Source organism: Choloepus didactylus, chromosome 9 (assembly GCF_015220235.1).
Source record: "Choloepus didactylus isolate mChoDid1 chromosome 9, mChoDid1.pri, whole genome shotgun sequence".
NCBI lineage: Eukaryota > Metazoa > Chordata > Mammalia > Pilosa > Megalonychidae > Choloepus > Choloepus didactylus.
In genome coordinates, this window is record NC_051315.1 from 48,445,286 (window position 1) to 48,465,064 (window position 19,779).

The window sequence follows — 19,779 nt, forward strand, 5'->3', positions numbered from 1 at the left end:
GTCTTTCCAGCCTCAGGACCTGTGCACGTGCTTTGCACATGTCTGCTCCTCTTAAAAACTCCTCAACCTGCAGGTTGTTGCTTCGGTTTCACCTCCTGAAAGGGGCCTTTCCTAAAAATCCTGTCAAAGAAGGCCTCGCTCTCTACCCCTCTGTTATTTCCCATCACTGAACACTATTCTTTTCTATTTCCTTGATAGCACTATTAAAAATTCTAATTATTCAGTCATTTGTTCATTATTTCTCATCTGTTTTTCTACACTAGACTGTAAGCCATGTGAGGACAAAAAACAGGGCCTGCTTTTTATTCTCCACTATATTCCAAGTGCCTAGTTCAGTTCTTGGCACATGGAAACCACATAACTATTTGTTGAATACATAAAGGGAGGAAGGAAGGAAAGGATGGCGAATTATGGTCTGCAGACCATATTTGGTCTGTCACCTGTTTTTGTAAATATAATCAGACTCATTCATGTGCATATCATCCATGGCTGTTTTTGTGCTACAACAGAGGAGCTGAGTAGTCACGACAAAGACCACAAGGCCCACAAAGCTTAAATTATTATCTGGCCCTTTACAGATAGGGCTGCCAGATAAAATACAGGATTTCAACTTCAGAGAAGCAACAAACCATTTTTTAGTATAAGTGTGTCCCAAATATTAACTGGATGTCCTGTATTTTTATATGCTAAATCTGGCAACCAAGTATGACAATCCTTGAATTAATGAATAAAGTGTGCCCAAACTCTTCAGGCCTTAAAGATCTTCCAAAATTTTCCTTTAGTTACTGAACATGCAATCCTGCAGGGGCAACAAAATAGTGAACTATGTTCTAATAAATCCTAGCCTCTTAGAAGCATATTTTGGACTCTTACAGATCATTCAACAGAATATTTAAAAATATAATACTCCTAAACTCTTCTTAAGTCCAGGGGACTATCAATTTAACTAGTTCTCTTGTGCCTTGATCCTATATGTAATTGATTAAAAGGCCATGCCATGTGGAGAACGGTTGGTTGCAGTTAGCCGTCTTCATGATGCTCCCAGCCCGGGTGATTTCCCTTTAAGCGTGGGCTGTCATTTGGGCCAGCCTCAGATACCACCACAGACGGAGAGGCTAGCTGGAACCCTGGAGAAGGCTTCAGGGCGGAGATAGAGAGCTGAACTAAACAGGAGTCCTGCCTCCTGTGGGGCCCTGAGAAAACCCAGGGAAGAGTAATTATACAGCTTTTAGAGCTTCGTGGTATACAGCAGAGCCTTTAAAGAAACCAAGTTTGTTCACAAATGTCACAGCCTTCACCCAGGGGGCATTTTTAGGGATAAAAAACTTGATACTAGAAATAATTTATTGGTCCCATTAAAGTTATCATACAAATATGTAAAAAAAGTAACCAAGTAAAAGTTATCATGTGAATGCATAAAAAATTAACCAGGTAGGCAAAAATATAGTAACTGTGGAGGATTGGGGGCTTTTATTCAAAAGTGGACACCCTGCAATTACAACAACTAAAGGTTCTAGATTTTGTAGGATGACCCTAATTTCATGTTATTGTCAATGAAAGTGATTGTTCAATGTATAACTAAATGCAATTTAATTTTTATGCCTTCATATGACTGTAAATATATGAACTCATTTGAAAATTTTGAACATATTTAATATGTACAGTATGTTGCCAATTATGTTAAAATATGTAAATATATGCAAATAACAAAGACAAGGAGGACATATTCTAAAATGTCAACAATGGTTAGCCATGTCTGAGTTGTGCGTGTTTATGGGCAATCTTTATTTCTTCTTTGTGCTTTTCTGTATTTCTTTCTGTTTCCCTCTTTGTGTGTGTGTGTGTGTGTGTGTGCAAATAACGTGTATTGATTTTAGAATCAGAAAGAGAGTTATTTAAAGCTTTTCTCTTTTTTGTCAGGCTCCCAAATTGCTGGTGGGAGAGTAACTGGGACAGCCACTTTGGAAAGCAACCTGGATACACCCTGTAGGGTTAAAGATACACTTCCCTGTGATCAGGGGCTTCACTTACAGATCTATGGATCCTTAGCAGAGAACATATGTGCAAGTGTTCATGGCTGCAACATTTGCAATACTGCATGATTGGAAGTGACCCAATGCCCGTCAGTTGCAGAATGATATGCTTAATAGAATATGTACAATAGTGGAATGGAATAAAGTAGAGTTTTATGTATCTTCATGGATAAACCTCAGAAATATAACACTGAGTCAAAAAGCAAGTTGAAGAAATAATACATACAGCATGAAACTATAACTTGTAACCTAAAACTACATAATTATTTAGGGATATATATAAACATGGATACTGTTTGCTTCTGTGGAAGGAAAAAGAGGGGAGTGCAATCAGAGTTGGGCAGTTATACAGAAAGCAACTGTATCTGGAAGGTTTTATTTCTTTAAAAATATAGTAGCAAAACGTTAAGATTTGAGAAAGTTGTGCAGTAGTTCGGTGTGGCATTATAATTTTCCAGTTTTCTGTATACTTAAAATACATCATCAGAATAAATATATAGCTTTTGTCAGTCCATGTGTCCCCTTCCCCACTTCACCCCCACCCCTCACCCCTTCCTCGGAACCATGATTACCATAGACAGTGGCTGCTTTAGATGGATTGGCCAATAGCATAATGCTCTCTAGTTTTGTGGCCTGTTTTTACCACTCAGAGCTTAAAAACCCACAGGGCAAAATCCAAATGTCTCTTTTCAAGTTCACACATCTTTAAATTGCTCTATTCATCTAAATTAACATCAGCAGTAATGGAGCCTAGATCAAGTGTTTAATGGCCTTGAAGGACTCTTGGTATTTCTAGGGAACTGACCTATTGGTTCATCTGTCAGGCAACTCTGCTCCACCCTTGGGCTCTATATTTTTACAGGTCAGTGACTTTTAAAGTTGGTAATTTTATTTAAAAGGATGCTTCTCTGGTGGTCTAGTGGTTAGGAAACGGCATGCTCATTCACGACTGCAGTCCAGTTCTACATTAACTCAGTGGTTAAGGCTGTAGACACGGACTGTCTGGGATCAAATCATGGCTCTCAAATGTAACATGCTTTCTTCGTGGTTCTTTAGCCATAAAATGGAAATTAAAATAATACAAAGTACTTAACTCCAGGCTGCCACCTAATGATCCCTCAGCAAACGTTACCTATTACTATCATAGTCATAGTTGCGTAACATCTCCAGTCTTCAGTTTCCATTGCTATAAAGTAAAGGACTTGATCTAACACTACCATACTATTAGCATCAAAGGCAGTTTTATGATTGCCCACTGATTTGCCATCCCTTCTAACAAAGACGGTGACAAATGTGAAAACTCTGGCCCCTCAGCAAAACTCTGCCATGGAGTCTCTTTCTAACACAACCTCTGAAATGCCTGCATTCTGTTCTTTAGGCAAATTATTGGTTTACAAGTCTGCTAATGCTCTATGAGGATTCTTGAGACAGAATCTTACTCTCTTCTATAGACCAAAACCTTGGCCTGGTTCATGGTAGGTTCTCATGGAATGTTTGATGAATGAAAGAATGAATGAATGCAGTTTAAAACACTGGTTCCAATAATAGTCCAGTTATCCTGGATGTTCTGTGAATCTTGAACTATTTAGGCCCTGCATTCATGAAATCCCATTTCACATTTTTACATCATGGGCTAGTAGTACATCTCATTAAGATACTACTTTAAATCTGTACCTTTTTGCTGTGTGATTATTTTCTGGATTATACAGCTTTGAGTTCTTTAGAAGAAAATTACATTGTGTAATCTAGGGGGTAACTACTGCTGACTTTTCTTGGCTTGGACTTATTAATACGCCTGAAAAATGTTCCTAATGACTGTCCTGATAATCTAAGACATGAGTTTTATTTTCAAATCCCCCTTCTTTGAGGAGTGTTATCATTAGTGAGGAAAGCGTGGGCAGATGGCTTTCTTCAGTCTTTGTTCCAAGACAACATCAAGCAAGGAGAAATCAAAATCTTTTTCCATTACACCTGAATTAAGAACTATTATTAACTCCACAAAGATTTCTCATAATCCAGAAGTTATCTTTTTATCCTGGAGGATTTTATTTTTACCTACAAGCATGAATTTGGAATACCCCTGTTTTAGTTTCCCAGGCTGCTCAAAGCAGATACCATGAAATGGGTTGGCTTTAAATTTGAATTTGAATTTGAATTTGGTATTCCAAATTCATTAGATTTCAAGGTCTGAGAGTCACCTATGGAACAGTGTTTTGTCCTCCAGGCCTAATAGAATGGCAGCCCCACTCCTTCCAAGTGCTTGCAGAGTGGCCATGCTCTCTATAATCCCCGGGGTACAGGATCAAGCCTCTGAGAACACTGGGGTGATGGCCAGACTCTCCGCAATCCCCGGGGAATCTGCACCATTCTCTTTGAAGACTGGAGCAGCGCTACTCTTCCTGAACAATGGGGCGGAAGGCCTGCCCTCTCCAAGTGCCAGGGCACATTCACCCTTTCCACGGAAATGGGTAGGCTTGCTCTCTTGGCCTGAGACCTCAGCTTCCATGGTTTTGCCTTTGAAGTGATTTTTCCTTCTATCTGCTGCTTTTCTGTCCCTTTTAGTCCAGGTTGGCAGTGGTTCTGTTTTTTCAGATCTCACACACACACAAAAAAAACTTGTCAGTTTTGTATGTAGTACAAAACACAAGGGTCCAAACCATCAGACAAAACAACCTTCCACAAATCCTTTCTGGATAACTGTATTTCCAATCCTGACTTGCACTGAAATGGCTGACTGGATCCATGTTCAATTAGATCCTCACATTGAGCACTATTCCCTGGGGACTCACTGTCCAGAAGCTCAGAATTTTCCAAACCATCAATTTCTATTTCCTTTGTCCCCAGGAGTTCAGTTCTCAGCATATCCCTTTCCTCTCGCATTTTACAATAAGCTACAAGGAGAAACCAGGCTACACTTTGCATACTTAACTTGGAAATCTCCTCAGCTCCAAGCCCATCACTTTCAAATTCTGCCTTCCATCTGACATCAGAACTTAATTTTTCTAAGTTCTCTGCCACTTTAAACAAGGATTGCCTTTCTCCCAGTTTGCAATGATACATTCATCATTTCTAACACCTCATCGGAAGTAACTTTGACGTCCATATTTCTACCAACAGTCTCTTCAAAGCACTCTAGGCCTTTTCTACGAAGCCACTCACAATTCTTCCATCATTTACCCACTACCCAATTCCAAAGCTATTTCCACATTTTTGCTATTTGCAATAGCAGCACCCTACTCCTGGTACCAAAATCTGTTTTAGTTATCTAGACTCCTCAAAGCAGGTACCATGAAATGGGTTGGCTTTAAACAATGGGAATTTATTAGCTTACAGTTTGAGGCTGTGAAAATGTCCAAATCAAGTCATCATCAAGTCGATGCTTTTTTACTGAAGACCAGTTGCCGGCGATCCTTGGCTCCTCTGCCACATGGCAAGGCACATGGTGGCATCTGCTGGTGTCTCCCTTCTCTTCTAGATTTCACTGCTGTCAGCTTCTTGCTTCTGTGGATATCTTTCTCTCTGTGTATTCATTCCGTTCATAAAGGACTCCAGTAAGAGGACTAAGACCCATCCTGAATGAGATGGGTCAAACCTTAACTGAAGTAGCCTTATCAGAAGATCTTACTTACAATGGGGTCACACCCACAGGAGTGGATTGAATTTAAGAACATGTCTTTCTGAGGTGCATGCAGCTTCCAACCACCCCAACCCCATTTCAGGGTAGGATTGATACAATAAAGGACAACATTTGAGACCGTGCCCTAAAGTTAAATGATATTATAGCGAACTATACTTTGTTATCTACATGGAGGTCATTAGGATTCATGGTAATTTCCCCACTCCAAGAAGACTCAGACACAGAGTCACTGACTGTTAAAGCTATAGGTCATTAGGTCCTGTCCTCTCATCTTGTAAAAACTGAGGCCCAACCTCGGCAGGTGATTTCACTGCCCTCCCTGCTAAGTGGGACCTGACTCTCAGGGGTGTAAATCTCCCTGGCATCACAGGATATGACTCATGGGTATGGATCTGAACCTGGCATCGTGGGATTGAGAACATCTTGACCAAAAGGGGGATGCAAAATGAAACAAAATAAAGCTTCAGTAGCTGAGAGAATTCAAATGGAGTTGAGAGGTCACTCTGGCGGGCACTCTTATGCACTATATAGATAACATTTTTTAGTTTTTAATGTATTGGAATAGCTAGAAGTAAACACTTGAAACTATCAAACTCCAACCCAGTGGCCTTGATTCTTGAAGACTATTATATGACAATGTAGCTTACAAGGGGTGACTGTGTGATTGTGAAAATCATGTGGATCCCACTCCCTTTATCCAGTGTATGGATAGATGAGTAGAAAAATGGGGGCAAAAAACTAAAGGAAAAACAGGGCGAGGGATGGGGACAATTTGGGTGTTCCTTTTTCACTATTTTTTTTTATTCTTATTATCACTTTTTCTAGTACAAGGAAGATGTTAAAAAAAATAGATCAGGGTGATGAATGAACAACTATATGATGGTAATGGATGATTTTATGGTGTGTGAATAAATCTTAGTAAATAAAAAATAAAAAAATAAAATAAATAAAAAAACTGAGCCCATAGGGAGAAAGGGATCTTCACTGGAACAAATTGGTTTTGATCTTTTCCAACAGTGAACATTATAAAGCAAAACTGTAATAGAACAGGCTAACAAATAGCAAAAGTTTCCATTTAACATTTTGTCTCCTTTTTTGGCCTCCTTTCTTCCCTTATTGCAGTGAAAAGCCTAAAGGATGGGCAAGAAGAAGAAAGAAGGGGCTAAATGAAAACCAGGTTGACACCTAAAAACAGAAGGATATGTGGTAGATAATTTTTACAACCCAGATGGAAACATCAGGCTCCTAGCATGTCTGTGGCTGTTTTTAGATCTAATGGCCAGTCAGCTGGGTTATTGCTCAGGGATTTTCCTTTCATGGCTTAGTAAGAAAGCTCTGGGACTTCTCCAGTAGTTTGGTCCTAGGACTGTTGGCCAAGAGTTTCTTACCCATCTGGAGCTATCCAGGACCAAGGTGGAAAGGGTAGAGGAAGGGCAACCAGGGCTGCAGAGGCTCCTAGCAATGGGTCAGCTACCGTCCACCTGTCTCAACCTTGACAGCTATTTGCCACACAAAATATTCAGAACATTTGACCCAGTTTAAGAAGACATGAGGGGCTGGCATTGTATATTTTTTATTCACTCAACAAATATCCACTGAGAACTGTGTACCAAGCATTGAGCTAATCAGAGACGCGCAAGATCTACCATTCTCAAAAAGCTGAGAATCTAGGGCTTTTCATCTTCAAGGAAAGAGTCCTTTGGCAGTATAAAAGCTTGCCTGTGCCCCCGTTCCCATGCTTTAGGTACATCACTCTGTCCTAATAACAATATAGATATAAATTAGTGGTCATAGCATACTAACAAAAGAATCACACTGGAAGTCTCTATTGCCAATATATTTTGTGTTTACCTTCTAAGAGCTTTGTTATAGCAATGCATCATAAATACAGGTTAGATAACAATTGTTATCAACCTCACAAAAGTCATCTTTTCGAGCCAGATGTAGACATTTTGAAAAGAGATAGGATATTTTAATATCTTGCAAGTAAGACTAGGTGATTAATAATGTGATTTGACAATGTAGTAAAGAATGCTGATAAAATTGCTTTTTATCTCAATATCTTACTGGAAAGGATAGACTAGAGAAATTAGACAGTTGGGGTTTAGAAGCCTGATACTATCATAATGCAAATTAACAGGAACCATTTACAAACAACAGAGGAGATATAATTTTTTTCTTTAACTTGAGTAATTGAATCCTGATTCAAAATAGTGTTTAGCACTAGAATGTAATATACTGCCTACTGCTTGGCCTATTATCTATCATTATCTTTTAAACCTTGTAATTGGACAAACAGGAAACTATTTATAACAATAAGTTTTTTGAAATCATCTGCTTGCTGGAGTCTGGGGTGCACACTGCAGTCATACGGAACTGAAAACAAAACTGCTTACTCTCCCCTTGCCATTGCTCGTCTCTGTTACAATAGCGTACAGCAACACTACACACCTATGCAGTCCAAAGCATCTCACCTAAATTACTGAAAAAACATTTTTACTGCCTTCCATGACTGGGCAGCATAAATCGTATGTGCTGCAAGACAGGGCCTCCATCCACCCTAACTCATAGCTGGCTGTGCAGGCAGACCCATAGCTACGCCTACTGTGTAACTCTTTGGTGAAAAATTTTCCTCTGTAATTTTCATTAGCCCTAACAACTTAGTTGGTTTATTTATCTTATCACTGGTTTTATTTTTTGGTGATTCTTGGAAGTTATATTCCTTATATCACAGCTATCCAAACATCTGGTTGCATAGGGCTCCTGTACACATAGGGCTCCTTCTAAGAGATTTAAATTGAAAGGCAACACAAGCCATTATTGCCCTATTTTCAGTTTTCATTATCAGTAAAATGAGAGAGCAGCATTTTCATGCTGTGTGCAGCCTTCAGGGAAGGACAACATTGCTTTCATTATCTTTAGACCAGGCTCTGCCTGCCCTGCTAATGCAGATGGAATGACAAGTCCATCAAAATAAAAATAAAATAATGAAAGGATCAGAGTCATGGTGTGGGCTGCTGACCCGGTCCACTGCAAGTCTCCCTGAAAATGTTCCTTTGAATTTAGTGGAGCCTGGATGGAAAAGACCACAGATCATGACAAAACATAAATTCGCCTTATAATGAGATTAGTAGGCAGGCAAAATAAATGTCCTGCTGTTACATTAGAGGCAGGCTCTAATCTGGTGTTTTCCTTGGAAATGATCATTTCCTGTGCAACAGGGGAACTGTGGATGCAACCAGCTTAAATCTGACAGATTCTGTTTTCCCATGTAGTTATTTTTCTTCTTCCTCTGTCTTTTTAATAGCAGTTTTGAGGAGGCATATAAATGAGTTGTGAGTCTTAAAGACTAAGTGAGTTATAGGGGTCTACGTTCATGATCATCAATTATGTTCCCCAGACTCCTGTTTCAAGAAAAGTTCTATGCAACTTCCCCTCCCCTTCTAAACAGGCTCCCGGCCTTGCAGAAGTTGGTGCGACCCCAGGGTCCTCTCATTCGAGCCTTAAGCATCAAAAGCAGAATAGACCCACTATTGTAGTTGGGTTTTTTTTTGTTTTTTTTTTTTTTTTTAATCTTTACTGCAACTCTACTACTTAAAACCATTGGAAAGAAGTATCACACACTAAAGAGCCTTAAGAAACTGCCCAGATCAGGTGAAATCACGTGGTCTCTGGGGAGAACAAAGGCCCTGAGTATGTCCTTCGATTGCTAGAGGCTTGGTTTTCAGCAGAAGGCAATCTCACCTTGGAGTACAATACCCTCCTCTCACTAAAAACGCAAGATAGGATCTCCTCCTGGATCCTTTTTAAGAATCTGATGCAAGTTGAAGGGCTGCACCAACCTCAGTAGTTAGTGGCATTTAATTGAAGCCTTCTGTGAAATAATCTCAGAGCTTCTTGAGCTGTGGAGTCACCAAGTGAGTTAAAAGGTCCTTTCAAAAGGAATGGGAGCTCAGACTGAATCTAGGAGAATTTGAAGCCTCTGACTAGAAATCACAATTTAATGTAAACCTATTTTCTGTACATTCTCTAGAGCTTATGTTAAAGATTCCATACTTTGAGAAACTGCAGATTAGAAGCAGACCATTTTCTCCTACTCCAATTCATGGCATTTTTAATGCATTGTGTTTTTTTCTTGGGTTGGAAAGAAACCATGGAAATCTCTTATGCTTGCATGTGCATTTTACAATGTACACAATGATTAACAAATATTGTTTCATCTAATGAAACAGTTCTTTTTCACAGCTGGTGCTGTGAAAAACTTGAAATGCAAATCCAGCAACTTTAGGGAGGAAATTTTTGGGGGGGCCTAATTTAACAAGTTTTTTTCTTTCCACTTTCCACCTCTTACTGCCCAAGTTGTGTCTCTACTTACGTATTTTCTATGTATCTAATGTGCAAATGTCAAAGAATTTACAGTCAGCAATTCTCCTCCCACTTCCAAGATTTTTTCTGCCCTCTGTTAATTACCACGTCAGAAAGGTTCAAGGGGAGAGAGACTCTTTTTCTTTTAGGTGCATGGTCTTATGTTTATTGGCACTCTCTTTCAACTTGGTTTTCATCTCTATAACTCTTTTTTTTTTTCCCTTGTCCCACCATACCAATTCCCCATCCTCTGTTTATAATTTAAATTCCAAGCAGTAACTGAGTCCACTTTGTCAAGTGCCCAGTCTATTTAGTACGTGTTAATGATTATCTAGTGGCCTTCCCATGTGTTAAACTCAGAGTTCAAGTTTCATGACACATAATCTCTGAAGGAATTTCCCGAATAATGTTTGCTTACCTCATATAATTGAACTTGTTCTTGGGTTACGGCAAAGATCAGTAACACGTTATTTTGCACCAGCTTATCAATGAGTTGTCCGATTGTTGGATATTCCTAAATCAACATACAGATTTTAAGAATCACTTTTAGAATTTAAAATAAAGAAAGGAGTATTTATTTCAACAATATCTTACTGAGTTTGACATTTCAATGCTTATGGCATTATTCTATCACTCTAAGAAAACAAAAACACAATTTGCATTATTCACTTAATTGATTTAATAATTGTTTGTTAGAGTCTGTAAGTACAATTCGGTTGTAGTTCCTAAGAGTTTGTTCCATTTGATGTGGTATATGATGTTCTGTTCACTTCTAAACTGATCACTTGACATTTATTTAAAGACTTAAGGTATGCCATATTTTCAAGGGTAGAGAAACACTTCTCTTTTTGAGTGCCACTTGCCGGTAGGCCTAGAATGTTGCAGCCAAGGGAGGGGCAGCTGGACTCTGATGGATGTGACTGAGGTGACTGGGACGGCTCTGAAACTCTTGCTGGAATTGAATGAGGCAGGAGGGAAGTTGAGGCAGGGACAGCCTGCTGAGGAAAGACACACTACAGTCCCTGCATCCAACTGATTTGAGACATTCCCTGGACCCATTCGTGAGTTTGGTTTTCTGCCTATTTGATGTCACAAATTGGTTTTACGGGATCTTGCAATATTTATAGAGCATAATTGAAAATACATTGTACTTCTGTTCCATAGACACATTCATTCTCAGGTGATATGAGTACTTTAAAAAAATAAATAAGTGATAGTAATTATCAAATTTGAAAGGTGGCCTTTACTCTCCAAGAATGGAAAACATGGAGCACTTTGCCTGTCAAATAAATCCAATATGGGTAATGTACAAAGAGGAAACTCAAATGAGGGAGTAGCCTGCAAACAATTAAACAGAGAATACATCAATTATGACTGGAGGCAACCAGTCATAAACCCTCCTGATGATAAATAAACCCTCCTGTATGCTAATGCATATTCATATCAGCACTTCTAGAGCATTTTCATCTAAAGTCTTCTTTAGGTACAAGGTACAAATCAAGACTGGGGTAAAATACTCAGGGAAATTACCAAGCTGCAAATCTAGCTGTATAATATGTGCTTTCTACCACATTTAGAGTTTTAATAGTAGAGATGCCAGATATATAAATCTTTCTGAGGCTGATACTTTACAACTTCCCAAACATTAAGCATCATTCATCCTTAAGCCTAATTTCCTCCAATATTCTCCACGACAACATTGGTCCTTCCTTATCTCCAGGTGTCCCCACATTTCTCAACTGCTGTGCTTGTGTGGCCAGGATCATACCGCATAGCCCTACACAGGCAGTCAAATATGGTTTTCTTTATTTGTTTCTGATCTATTGGCTTAATTCCCCCAATGAAATTACAAGTGCCTCAAGGCCGGGGACCACTTCATATTATTGTGTAGCCTCAAGAGCCTGGCCCAGTGTTGAGTACACAGGAAGTGCCAAAGGACCCAGAGGATTCTGTGGCTGGCAGATGTGACATTGCTACCGAGTCTGTAGCAATTTATTCTGCAAGAGTGGATTGAACATTTATTAAAGGAGAAGGTCATATCAAGTGATATGTAGTATCTGCTTCTATGATCATGTTGTTTTTGACATATTTATTATTGGGCATTTGAACAATTGCAAGAAAAAAGTTAATGAATGAAGGATCCATTTCTCGCAGTTTCTTACCCCTCCTTGGCTAAAAGACAAAATGTGGGTATCCTCAATGATTTTGTAACATGGAAAGGCAAGAGTACATGATTAAAGGATATATAAGTTTGTGGAATACTACTGATCAAATGTTAGTTGAAGTTTAAGTCAAAGAACGGTAGTGAGTAATTTCTGAAATATTAGATTTTTAGAGACTACAAAGATATTCAATTTTATATTAGAATCTGGCGTCTCCTCTCTCACCATTCCCTCTCTCCATCCCTCTCTCTTTCTCTCTCTCTCTCCCTCTCCCCCTCTCTCTCTCAAGTGTACTATATACACTTGTACAGCACTGCCATTTTAAGTCATTAAATTCTCTGTACTATTTTTACCTAAGTGTTAAATGGGGATAATATGACCTTCCCAGGCCATAATTAAATTCTGTTGCATACATTAGTCAGCACACACTATATTCCAGGCAGTGTGCTGTCAGAAAATAGAGATAATAAACCAGTCCTTACCCTGAGGAATGCACAGCAGAGAAAGAGGGATGGGCACAAGCGAACACATTTCCATATAGCAATGCCCAACAAGAGACATATGTATGAGAAAGAAGGGAGAGCTGATTGCTTTGGGGCCTAGAGGAAGTCACAGAGGGCTCTCTGGGGACAAGAACGATTGGGCTGCATTTTGAAAAATGATGAAGAGTGTTCCAGCAGCCTTGGAGGGAAAGGGCATGCCAGAGGAAAGAGCCTGGGCCCGGGCATGGCCTCGTGCTGCTCTGCCAGGGGAAGCAATCAGATGCAGCGGGTTCTACTGAGGACCAGATGAGATCATGTATGTCAAAAGAGTGTTGAAAATTTTACCTTGTTTTACAAAAGTCAAGCATTTTTTTTCTTTGAATGTCACCAGCATGTTTTGAATGACAGAAAATTAATCAAGTGTTAGTTAGCACCAACCAAGTAGTCTGAATAGTTGTTTCCCAAGGAGCCCCGTGGCAGGAAAGCATGGCATTATTTACAGGGCATGACTTTGGACAATCAAGCAACAGCAACCATTGGGTGATTACTGTTCTCACTGGGACCACCTTTCTGGGGCTATGGTTAAGAACAGAAATGAGCTGACTTTACTGCTTTTCATGGGCCCCGGGATCTTTGAACGGTAGGCAAGGTTCTGGGATCAGGCATCCCATAGCAGATTCAAAGTTCTCCCATATCTCCACCACCCACGTGTGCTCCTCTAAGAACCTCTAATAATGGTGAGGATTGGCGGTGGGGGAGGACATTTGTTAATCTCAAATCAGAAAATAAGTACTGCTTTCACGTAGTAGGGGTTGTTTTGCTTTGTATTGCACCAATTGTTCCTTCATTCGTGTACACACAGCCCTGAAAACAGTACAGAATGCAGGTTACACACCAAGACAGTTGACATGGAATATTCGTTCTTGCTGTCCAAGTGACAGAGCCCATCGTTCGGGATGACAATGCCTGCCAGTTTGCTGTCCATTCCAAAATGAGAATCCGCATCGCTGACAAAGACCAGGAGGTGGAGGGAGTCATTTCGCCAGCCAATTTTTTCCTACAGTGAGAAATATTTGGGTCATATTGGATAGAAGCAGGCATTTATTGAGTGTGGGTCAATTATGCTTGGACATGTTCAGATTATAAAAAATTTAGTGCTGGTCTATATGTTTTTGCCTTTTCATCTATGGTGAGTTGATAATATTAATATATTAAAAACATGAAATTCTGTGACATTTGCTTTCCCTGGATAACATTTTCAGATGATTTATGTTTCAGAAAAAAAAAATAGTTCCACTACAATCAGTATTCAGTTGATCTTTACTTTTACATACTTAATTATTTTTACTGTCCAGCTTTTAATTCACCAGAGAAATGAAGGAAGAAGGTTGGAGGGAGGTCATGGATAATCCCAAATCCAAGCTGAAGTAAAAATTAGTCAAAAGACAATACAACTGAATTTAAGGGAAGCCTGTTTCATTAAAATGTCACCCAACATTTCGTCACACATTTCTCTTCCTACTGATATCATCCAAAAATTATAATAAAGGATAAAAATTGCTTATCAAAATATGGCCCCAAAGAACTGTTAATTAAGATATTTCTTTGCAGAGCTCTCTCCTTTAATTAATATTAGTCCAGGAACTAGTTGGACAAAAACTCATCCTGGCTGCATCATCCCAGGTTTTCCTTCCCTTCCTCCCATAATCCCTTGCCCTCACACCCTCTAGAAGCTTCAGCCCTGTTTCCTGACATTTTCCACAAAAGGCCATCATCAGAACAGGTTGCATTATTCCCATGTCCAATTGTCAAGGAGGAGCAGTGTGTTCCAACGTTGTTGTAGAGAGTGTGGCTTCTGAGGCTTATTTTGTTGGTTCAGAACAATAGATGCTAATCATATGTGCTGGTTTGGAGCTGTTATGTATCCCAGAAAAGCCTATGTTCTTTGAATCCATTCTTGTGGGAGCAGACCTATGGTGGGTGGGACCTTTTGATTAGGTTGTTTCCATGGAGACGTGACCCAGCCCATTCAAGGTGAGTCTTAATCCCCTTGCTGGAGTCCTTTATGAGAGGATAAAGGACTAATGAGACTCAGAGAGCTCAGAGAAGCTAAGAGAGAAATACCCAGAGACATTTTAGAAAGAGAGCTCGGAGAGAAAAGAAGCCGGGAGAGAAGGATCAGCAGATATCACCGTGTGCCTTTCCATGTGACGGAAGAACCCTGGATGCCAGCAGCCTTTCCTCAGAGAAGGTATACTCTTGCTGATGCCTTAATCTGGACATTTTCACAGCCTTAAAATTGTGACTTGTAACTTAATAATCCCCCATTGTTAAAAGCCAACCCAGAGAGAAACTAAGATGGCAGCTAGGTGAGACAGGGCAAAAAACACCTCCGTGAAAAACACTAGATGAAAACCAGAAAGTGACCCAGAATACCGGTTACAGCGATGCACCGGCTGGACGAGGTCTGCTAGTATCACAGAGGCCATATACTTGGTGAAACTGGGAGTCTGCATTCTGAAGTGAGTGAGTAAGCTGGCTGGAAGACCCGCAGCCACATGACGTTGTGGGGAAGCCAGGGCTTGGCGTTTGGAGACCGACTGGCTCTTTTGAAAAAAAAAAAAAAAGAAAGGGAAAAACCCAGGAGTGGCTGCAGTTGCGGGAGTGGGAAACACGCAGTAAAATAGAGCAAGAGGGGGCTGGGCCAGCCTCTCAGTGTCTGGCCTGGAGGATAGTCCGCTGCAGATACCCTCGGGGCCGGGGGAACACAGAGGAGAGCCGGAAGCTGAAAGAAACCCCATGACTCACAGCCGGCTCCCCGGAGGGCTGGATAAACTCCTGCCCGGGGATGTGCCCACAGCCCAGAGCCCCGCCAGTTGTCTCGGAGCTGGGAAGGAGGAACTGTGCAAGGAGGGGGGGTTGAGATGCCCCATTAGGCCATCTTTGCATCAGGCTGAGAGCGCCACTGCACGGCCCGGCGGCCTGGGGCTTCCCTTGAGGAACGGCATGCACTAGTGACGTAGCACGGCATTCCCTCAGCAGAGCTCCTGGAGGATCATGGCTGGGAGGGGCGACCCACTCGGAGAACCCAGGGACACTACGCCAAGTCCAGTGGTTTGTGGGACAGTGAGAGAGACGGTCTGGGGCTGAAAAGAAATGAAGGCTTAGACTCTTGCGGCAGCCTTGAATCTCCGGGAACCTGGGGGATTTGAATATTAAAGCTGCCCTTCCTCCCTGGCCACCCGTACACATGCCCCACATCCAGGGCAGACAGCTCCAGCAACACACCCAAACTGAGTTCTCCAACTGAACCCCACAAGAATCATTTCCCCACACACCGCAGGGACAAGGTGGAGAACTGACTTGAGGGGTATAGGTGACTCACAGATGCCATCTGCTGGATAGTTAGAGAAAGTGTCCATCACCAAACTGTGTTTCTGAAAAATTAGATTGGTATCATTTTTTTTTTTTTACAACTTGAAAGAACCCTATCAAGCAGAGCAAATGCCAAGAGGCCAAAAACAACAGAAAATCTTAATGCATATGATAAAACCAGACGATATGGAGAATCCAACTCCAAACACACAAATCACGATATCAGAAGAGACTCAGTACTTGGCAGAATTAATCAAAGAACTACAATCGAGGAATGAAAACATGGCAAAGGATTTAAAGGACATCAAGAAGACCATGGCCCAGGATATAAGCCACATAAAGAAGACCCTAGAAGAGCATAAAGAAGACATTGCAAGAGTAAATAAAAAAATAGAAGATCTTATGGCAATAAAAGAAACTGTTGGCGAAATTAAAAAGACTCTGGATATTCAAAATACAAGATTAGAGGAAGCTGAACAATGTCTCAGTGTCCTAGAAGTCCACAGAACAGAAAATGAAAGAACAAAAGAAAGAATGGAGAAAAAAATCGAAAAAATCAAAACGGATCTCAGGGATACGATAGATAAAATAAAACGTCCAGACTTAAGACTCATTGGTATCCCAGAAGCGGAAGAGAAGGGTAAAGGTCTAGAAAGAGTATTCAAAGAAATTGTTGGGGAAAACTTCCCCAACCTTCTACACAATATAAATACACACAGCATAAATGCCCAGCAAACTCCAAATAGAATAAATACAAATAAACCCATTCTAAGACATATTCTGATTAGACTGTCAAATACTGAAGAGAAGGAGCCAGTTCTGAAAGCAGCAAGAGAAAAGCAATTCACCATATACAAAGGAAACAACATAAGACTAAGTTGTGACTACTCAGCAGCCACCATGGAGGTGAGAAGGCAGTGGCATGACATATTTAAAGTTCTGAGAGAGAAAAAATTTCCAACCAAGAATACTTTATCCAGGAAAACTCTCCTTCAAATTTGAGGGAGAGCTTAAATTTTTCACAGACAAACAAATGCTGAGAGACTTTGCCAATAAAAGACCCACCCTACTTCAGATTCTAAAGGGAGCCCTACCAACAGAGAAACAAAGAACGGAGAAAGAGATACAGAGAATTTTAACAGACATATATAGTACCTTACATCCCAAATCACCAGGACACTCATTTTTCCCTAGTGATCACGATCTTTCTCCAGAAGGGACCATAAGCTGGGACATAAAACAAGCCTCAATAAATTAAAAAAAAAAAAAAAATTGAATATACTCAAAGCACATTCTCCAACCACAATGGAATACAAATAGAAGTCAATAATTTTTGAACTGTAAATCCACTATTTACTTCCTACATGATATAAAATACACAAACTCTAATGACAAATCAGTGGTTTTGAACTCAACATAAAATATGTAATTTTAGACAACTATATAAAGGTGGGAGAATGGAGGAGAATAGGAACATAGTTTATGTGTCCTATTGAAATGAAGGTGGTATCAAAGAAAAACAAGATTGTTATCGATTTAAGAGGTTAATTTTAAGCCCCACAGTAAACACAAAGAAATTATCAGAGAATATAACCATAGAGATGAAAAGTAGAGTATGGGTTAAGAGAAATGGGGGAAGGGGCAATGGGGAGTTAAGAAATGAGTGTAGGGTTGCTGTTTGAGGTGAAGGGAAACTTCTAGTAATGGACGGTGGGAAAGAGCATTACAGCATTCTAAATGTGAATAATCCCACTAATGGAAGGCTAGGGAGGGGGTGGAATGGGAAGATTTAGGCTGTATATATGTTTCCACAATTGAAAAAAAAAAGACAGACTAAATAGATGACAATTGAACGCCAAGGATGAACCTGGATGGGATTGGAGGATGGAGGACAGGAGGCTCAAAGGAACACAGTTGAGACATAAGGAAAAGGAAATATAGAATGTAAGCTTTGTATCATTGTTGAATCTCTTGTACTTCTTACCTGCGTTTAATGGGATTGCATAAAAGAATGTTCTTATTCATGGGAAGTGTATATGTGAATTACAGTGTTTGTTCAAGGATGTGTGCAGCTAGCTCTCATATGTTCAGAAGACAGAGCAATAGATGATGGATGATAGATAGGGAGGGAAGGAAAGAAATAGCGATGTGACAGCATGTTCAAGTTGGTGGCTTGGGCTATTGGGGGAGGGGGGTCAGGGTATGATGGAATTCTGTATATGGGGTTAGTATTGTTTTTGCAACTGTTCCTATAACTTTGAATTTATTTCAAAATAAAAATTTAAAAAAAATTAAAAAAAAGTTAAAAAGCCAACCCATTTCTGGTATATTGCATTCCAGCAGCTTTAGCAAACTGAACCATCATATGTAGAGGTATATACTGATTTGGAGCATTTTCACTTTTATCATCAAAGGGCTGCCTCTGATTTTTTTCAACATGGGTAATTAAAAAACTAATCAACCTGATTCCAATATTTGAAAATTAATCATACATGACTATTATTTCAACATTTCCCAACTACTATAAATTTCTCAGATTATTCAAACATAGTGATAAGAACAGTCTTCATTTCTATACGACCAAATTAAACATTTTACAGAAATTTTTGTGTTTTAAGCAAAGTATCAAATGTAGATATTGGGTGAATACAGTAAAGATAAAAAAGCTATGATTTATTAATTACTGGTGAATTTTATGTTAACAGAGTGAAACACTACTCCCCCGGCATACCTTACACACAGCAGCTTGCATAATTGCATCAAATCCACCTTCAGGTGTGTCAATATTTGCAGAAATTTTCTGTTTCTTCACAATTTCATTGAATCTTTCGGCATCATTTGTCAATGGCAAAATGTGCTTGAATCCAAATGTAGGTAAGCAGATGTAGGGAATACTACTGCAAGAGAAATATGTAAAATAGCCTTGATGAAACATGATACAACACACAATTAATGGGTCTGATAAGCTTAAAAACATTTCCTTAAATGAAGATCGATTTTTCTAAAGTGCCTGACCCTGCAACTTGGCGATGACTCCCACTGTTAAGGTTGTTGTCCTCACCTCCCACCCCACGCCTTTCAAATTGAACACATTAGCTAAACTTGTTTAGCATTTACTGAGTGTCATGCACTGATTCAAATTAACAATTAATCAGGTAATAAGACTCCCCATTCCAGTGCGTGTGTGGGTGTGGGTATGTACCGCCACCACCTTCTATTGCTTCCCAACCAAAATCTATAAGTAGTCTATACGATGCAATGATTTCCTTTGTGTTCTGATTTCTTAAGTTTCAAAAAGCATGAGTTGTCCTGTAGCAAGACGGAGAGAGAAGCCTGTTTTCCTTTTCCTCTGTTCCCTTCTGTACTCCCAACCCTGCCTGCTAAGACCCTCCAAATCAGAGTGGGGCTCCTGTTTCTAGAGCCCAGCTCTACTATGAATTGAATAAACAGTTGTGGGCCAGCCTGGAAATAAAACCACCACTTAAAACATTTTACATATAGAGAAAATATCGTATTAGGATGAGATCTCCACAAAAAGATTATAGTAAAACAGGAAAAGCTGGATCATGAATTTAGTCACATCTGATTCTGAAAGCCAGTTACTGGTTGTAAATGAGACCTTGGGCAAGTTGCTTAGCCCTTCTGAGCTTTGGAGTTTTCATTTGTAAAACAGAGATGATAGTAGAGGGCAAAGTTTCTCAAAGTGTGGTCTCCAGACCAGCAGC

At 39.9% G+C, this 19,779-nt stretch overlaps 1 protein-coding gene across 5 annotated transcripts in view; it reads right to left on the reverse strand.

Moving 5' to 3' along the window:
• Nucleotides 1-19,779, reverse strand: part of ITGB6 (integrin subunit beta 6) — a 69,551-nt gene that overhangs the window by 37,275 nt on the left and 12,497 nt on the right. For all 5 annotated transcript variants that reach the window (XR_005218762.1, XM_037849269.1, XM_037849267.1 and 2 more), the window contains 3 exons: nt 18,786-18,951; nt 13,575-13,736; nt 10,454-10,549 (listed from right to left, as the gene is read on the reverse strand). Coding sequence is in view for 4 of the 5 variants with exons in the window: in XM_037849269.1 (XP_037705197.1) it covers nt 10,454-10,549; nt 13,575-13,736; nt 18,786-18,951 (424 nt within the window). In the remaining variant the exon portion in view is untranslated. The remainder of the gene's footprint in view (nt 1-10,453; nt 10,550-13,574; nt 13,737-18,785; nt 18,952-19,779) is intronic.